The 6,525-nt window shown below is 28.4% G+C and overlaps 1 protein-coding gene and 1 non-coding gene across 3 annotated transcripts; both read right to left on the bottom strand.

Annotated features, from left to right (window-relative positions):
* LOC115245654 lies at positions 1–74 on the bottom strand (the record flags this gene model as incomplete). The annotated part of the gene is made up of 1 exon (XR_003885578.1): positions 1–74. It is a non-coding gene; the product is annotated as a U2 spliceosomal RNA (small nuclear RNA).
* Positions 75–2,662: 2,588 nt separating this feature from the next.
* Positions 2,663–6,252, bottom strand: LOC115245653 (acyl-CoA:lysophosphatidylglycerol acyltransferase 1-like). 2 transcript variants are annotated; one of them, XM_029824062.1, is made up of 5 exons: positions 6,037–6,252; positions 5,742–5,956; positions 3,649–3,922; positions 3,368–3,519; positions 2,663–3,284 (listed from the first exon to the last, which is right to left on the bottom strand). In XM_029824062.1, the coding sequence occupies exons 1-5, from the start codon at positions 6,155–6,157 to the stop codon at positions 3,048–3,050; spliced, it is 999 nt and encodes a 332-aa protein (XP_029679922.1). In that variant the 5' UTR covers positions 6,158–6,252; the 3' UTR covers positions 2,663–3,047. The 2 variants fall into 2 exon arrangements, with proteins under 2 accessions (XP_029679922.1, XP_029679921.1); XM_029824061.1 differs by having other exon boundaries at positions 5,742–5,979; positions 6,037–6,169.
* Positions 6,253–6,525: the final 273 nt, after the last annotated feature.

The following is a 6,525-nucleotide window of genomic DNA, read 5'->3' as shown; positions in this document are numbered from 1 at the left end:
GGATTGTATCAGATATTAAGCTGATAAGAACAGATACTACACTTTGATCTTAGCTCAGAGAGCCGAGAAGCGATGCTGCTCTCAATCCACGCAGCCCTTTTAAACACCTTTCGACGGATTTCGCTCGCGACTTCGCCTCGACCCGCTGCGCGACGCCGCGGCCGCCAGACAAACTTCGTGTATCTGCAACCCGTAGTAGTAGTAATGGTAGTAAATAGTCTCTAACCTATTGCCCTGTCACTTTATTAATATTACGATTAAATTTGGTTACAGTAACCAAGAATAATTAGCATTTATTAATTAATTAGTACCGTTAATTATTACCGCAGATTAGTATCGCTAATTAATATCTTATTCATATTGTTTAATAGTATCACAAACTTACGATTGTGTGTGGCGCGTGTGTGTATGTGCTCAGCATGCAAGTTTCCCATCTTTTTCTCCTCATGAAAGTTGACAAAAGTATTTTCGACTTTCAGCAAATACACGTTTGATTGACAATGGAAGGTTGATTTTGATTTCACCATAAATTAATAAAGCATTGCTTTCTCTATTTTAGCCAAAGTAGTTTAGTTATTTTCCAGATTTACAGAAGCTTAGATTAATACGTTGACATTTTTAGCACGATACTTCACAACTGTGTAATCATCAAATAGATTCACAATCGCTGGTAGTATAACGATAACTGAACGATTGCCTGTGGAATCTTTATAAATTATGTATGGATATTTAATATGAGGACATTCAGAACGCAGTATGTAAATACCAAGTATAAACCTTCATATGCCACACATAGAAGCCACTAACAAAAGTTAGTCATGATAGTAATATAAAAAATTGTTTATATCTCTGAAACGATTGAGTTTTCGACCTATATTTATTGATTATTTTACTTAGTATTGTGTGTACTATCTATCATATGAACACTGAATGCTTTAACACTGTACATGAGAATATGTAAAAAAAAGTAATGTTTTCCATAAAGTTAAACATATGACAAGAATATTGTTGTAATTTATAGAAAGACAGCACAATAACTACTAAAAACAGTTTTAAGAGTGCACATTTAATATATATAACAATTTTTAGCTAGATAAATTAGATCAAACTTATGATTAAATAAGATAATATTATTTGATTTTACTATAAGAGGAATGTAAAATATATACACAATCCTCATATATCTTCTGTTCTCGAGAACATTTGATAATTTATTTGACTTATGAGAGTATATGAAAAATGAATTAATAAATCGTTTCTTTGCGCTCAAAAAATATAATTTTTTGGGTTATATATAGTCAATACAATTTTTTTTATTTTCATTTTTAATTTCCAAACATATTATTTTTCTAACTCTAATTTATATCAATAGAATTACGAACTTATTATTACAAAACTTCTAGAGGGTAATGTTAAAAAATTATGCTTATAGGATGGACCATTTTTTTCTTGAAAAATATTTTTTTTCCTACCATGAATGGATACTTTTTTTGAAAGATTCTATCCCGCACAGCAGTAGAAATTCTTCTCGATATTATACATAGCAATCACATTTTATATAGAACGCCTAATGAACCTGTAATCAACTTACATTATAAAACACGCATACAACGCTATGTATCATAATTTTTTTTATTACGCTGCCAGATTCCAGATAAATGTGCGAATAAATGCGCGAACATATGCATACATCGTAAGTGAAAATAGTAAAAGTTAATATGAATTATCACATATACCTAAACTTGAGTGTCTATAAAATCGGATATAACATTTATTATGCATACAAAATGTGCGAATTATTCGTGAAATCATCTCATATCGATAAATAATTCATGTACTATGTTGTTTACATGTTTGCAAGAATCTGAAGCAAGAAATATTATAACATTTCTATAAAAGAGTTAATATACATATTCAATATTGTAGAAGAATTGATTTTCATGTGTGTGTGTGGGTGTGTGTATTTTTAAAAATTTATATTAATTTGGTATATCATCATATATATATGATTGAAATCGTTATTGATGCCAATTTGTAGATTTTTGCATTGGATTATATATATATACAGGGTGTCCCAAAAGCACCCTTGACAACGCTCGTGAGCAGGTAGAGCACAGTAAACTGAACAGAAAAGTCCTGTACCATTTTTTCTATAACGCTTAATAAAGGAGTTATTATTGAGTAAAGTCTGGTCAATCAGCGCCGACTTTTAGCCGGACGCACGTCAGTGAGCCGCCCGTCTGCTAGTGTGTGTCGCCGTAGCGACGAAACGCTCACGCACACTACCAGGCGCGCAGCTAAAGGTCGGCGCTGATTGGTCAGACTTTACTCAATAATAACTGCTTTATTAAGCGTCATAAAAAAAATGTTACAAGACTTTTCTGTTCAGTTTACTGTGCTTATACATATAAAATCTAATATATATAATACATATACACACACACATGTATATATATAATTTAAATAAAAATTACAAATTACAAATCTGCGCATCATCAACAATTTCGTTTTAGCTGTGTAATCAAATTTGTGAAAACACAATAGTATAGTAATTTATGAAAACAACTTTGTAATTTAAAATTAATATATGGTTTTGTGTAATTTAAAGAATATATAATAAAAATAATTTTAAAAATATGTTACAATCAATTATGAAGACAAGTTATTTGACAATATTTATTTTTAATAAATGTAAAATGTATTGATATTTTATGAGATTAAATTTAAAACATGCTAACATTATAAGCTTTAATTCGTAGAACAACATAGGTTATAAATACTTAAATAGCTTTCAATTGTATTACATATTAAATAAAAATAATCGTCACACAAATGATTTTTCTTATAATGGGTTTGCTTGCTAGGTTTGATAATTCGCATATATTCATTAGAATTGTTCTCATAGATATTAGTGTTCATTTAAGGCAAGGATATCTTACTTCGTTACACACACACTCTCTCTCTCTCTCTCTCTCTCTCTCTTTCTGATTTCCTTTGTAAACATTGTTTTGTAAACATTGATCATTGTACATGATGTATAAAATATCTTACCAAAAGCAAGATAGCATGTATGCAAGCATACTATAATGAATATAACTAGATGTTATGAAGAATAAATGAAGGACTAGGAATCTTAGTGGATCCTGATGTACTTTGGAACCACTTCTGTCTGATCCTTTTGTACCAAGAAACGTTCCATATTTATAAAAATGCTCTAAGAGCGCTTCTTTTTCTGCCCATCTGTCATACAACCATTTGGATAATTGTTCTGGTTCGCGAGGAACCTATAACAATTACATCATATTATGTAAATATCATTACACGCATTCGAGCAATAAATCACGATATTTCAAGTCAGACCACTTACCACTGAACTAGGAAAAAGTCGATAGAATAATACCGTCTCACACGGGGATCTCGAACCAGTTATAATAGTAGGTAAGTCAAGCGGCTTACCTTGAGGATACGCTATTGTTATGTCAAGAATCCAACTAATTTCTGGTTTAGCTACTGTCATATCTATAGATACAAAAATATTGCATTATTATGTAACAATCATAACAATTTTGCAATGAGTAAAATTTTCATATACTATGAATAAATAAATTTTGAATACCAAACAATTTTTAATACCAAATGCAGTCTTACTTGGTCGACTGTTTAATTGTTGATCTTGCATGTTCCTGCTTAATGCTGGTCCAAGAGTATCAAATATCATCTGCATGGCTCCTACTCTTGGCAAAGTCACATTTTCAAGAATAGGTAAATTATTTTTCTTAGCGTATTTTTGCGAAGTTTCCCGTCTTTTGCACAGAAAACCTCCTTCTGGGAAGAGTACCATCCATTTTCTATCCCGTGGTATATAAGAATCTTTAAGATGTTTCTCTAATTGTTTTAAACTTTCTTCCCTTCGTTTACGGCCCTGTAGTTATCTAATATATAATAGTTGAAAATAATAGAGAGAAAGAGAAAAATAATGCATTCTTTTCCACATCAAATCATAGAAAAGTAGCAGCTGTATATCTATATTTAACAAAATCAGTGAACTCTTAAAATTCCTGATCTCTATCATGTATCATGTTTATTAAATTATGATGTTAAAAGTAAATATACCAAATACTTTCTCTTTGGAATGGTTTCATTAATAAATAGCAACAAATCTTGATTGTCATATTTATTTTTGCTGGAAGTATAAAATATATGTTGATTTATTTATATGTATATGCATTTACCAATGCAGGATAATAAAAAAGGTAGATTTTGGAATATTTTATCGATATATTGCCAAGGTTAAAAAGTGTACTTGTAATGAAAACAGTAAATTTGATACATTTTTGGGGTAACAAACTTGTTATTTTTGTCATCACTTTGCGAATCTATGCAACATGATTATTGACATTCTATCATTTCTATGCAAAAAAAAACATATTTATATATATATATATATATATATATAAAGAATATTAAATTTTTTCAACAAAGAAACATGGATACATATATAGAGAACATTAATGTTTTATAAATTAATAAACAACTTTAATATAATGAACATGTTGAAAACGAAAACTAAGAAAACATTTTTTTCCTTTTATATTAACAAAATGATTATCAAACTTATTATATACTTTATAGTGATGTTAATATCGAAAAATTATACAGCGTAGGGCATTTAAAGTACAAGCTGTTATTTTTGAAAGTACGCATTATAGCAAAAAATGTTTTAGATAAAGGTTGACCCTGGGTCAAGATCAACTAAAAGGGTGATAGATTAAAATACATATAATTACATTCTGTATGAAACGATTCCTCACAATATTTGGCATAAAATATTATAAAGGTAGGATAGCCAAAAATTGAATAGTTTATGAGATATTTTATACTTTAACGTAAAAAGTTAAATTCTTTTGCAAAAAACAGTTACATTTTTTTTTAGATAACTATTTTCTTTACACCAATTGATTCCTCTTAATGTTTTGTACATAAAGATATTAAGGTAAGATAATTGGAAAATGAATATTTTACATATTTCATAGTTTATGTAAAATTATGTCATATGTGTTATGTTAAAATATAAAATATCTCGTGAACTATTCAATTTTTGGCCATCCTATCTTTATAACTTTTTACACCGAATATTGCAAAGAATGGATTTATATAAAAAAATTAGAATAGTTCCATTTAAAAAAATTAAGTTAATTTTTCTATAACCTGCACCACACATCTACGCCCAAGGACAAATTAATATTCCATCTTTTTTCCTCCCTTTGAACCAAACAATTTTTATTTAAAACATTTTTTGCTATAATACATATTTTCAGAAGTGACAGTATATAATACTTTAAATGCCCTACCCTGCATAAAATGCTTTTGTTATGCTTTGTTAATATGAAAAGAATATTTTAAAATATAAATTTTAAATATTTAATTTGTAATAGCATTAAGAAAAGTAATAGAAATTGTTACTTTTTGAGTAATGGTAATGATAATCAGTTGGTTTTTTTTAAATCAGTAATGATAATGTGTTATTTTTCAGAAAAAGGAATGATAAAATGAGTTACCATAAAAAATAATTTTCTAGACTTTGACTATTGCATATTTCATGAATGCAAATAATGGCAGATGAAAAAATTAATTAATTTTCATATTTTGCAAGAAAAAGATTTACTTGATTTCTCGTTTCTAATGTACTCAATATGACTGCAGTGAGGAAACAGAAATTTAAGATGCAATTTCATACTTACTGATACAATAAAGAAATCTTGATGTAATATAGAAACAATTCCAAAATTAGTAAATTTGAACACTCTATCCATTATCCACATTAAATTGGGTAAAACATTTGGTTTGGCATTAAATGTTGTCATTAATATAGGAACATCACCAGTACTCTGATGATTTGCTATAACTAATGTTTTTTCACTTATAATCTGCTGTATATCATCACCTTGTTCTATTACTGTTGAACAAAAGATAATCGTACTTTAAGAATCTAAAACAGCTATCTCTTTTTTTAATTTGTATATTATTAATACTTACTGTCGTAACCTGCAGACCAAGTCCACATTGATACCATTGCCAACAACCAGTGAAAAAATAGGCCCTCGATTCGCCAATACACTTGAGGTTGATATACTTTTACAGGAAACAATAACATCATCCATACTGCATATGTAGGTATACAGTAGACATTGTTCAATATCACAAATGCCGTCCGAGCAACACATTTCAATAAAGTCACTACGTTGCTAATTATTCTGCAAAATATATATTCCAATCAGGATTTTTTTTGTATGTCTAAATATTCTCAAGTCAATTATTTGTCTAATTTTAACAAAAAGGCAGATTATACAAATTTTAACCAAATTTTTATGTACTTCTTAATATCTTTTATATAAATTATTACAACATTTTATAAGACTTTTACTTTAAGAGAAAGTAAAATATCTTATAAGTATGCCAGAAGAAATAGAATTGTTTACGAATTGGTAAAAAAATATTTTATGTAGAATGTTTATATATATATTT

The sequence above is a fragment of the Formica exsecta genome, unplaced genomic scaffold (genome assembly GCF_003651465.1).
Source record: "Formica exsecta isolate Colony F162 unplaced genomic scaffold, ASM365146v1 scaffold1249, whole genome shotgun sequence".
Lineage (NCBI taxonomy): Eukaryota > Metazoa > Arthropoda > Insecta > Hymenoptera > Formicidae > Formica > Formica exsecta.
This window is presented reverse-complemented; position numbering and strand designations above follow the sequence as displayed.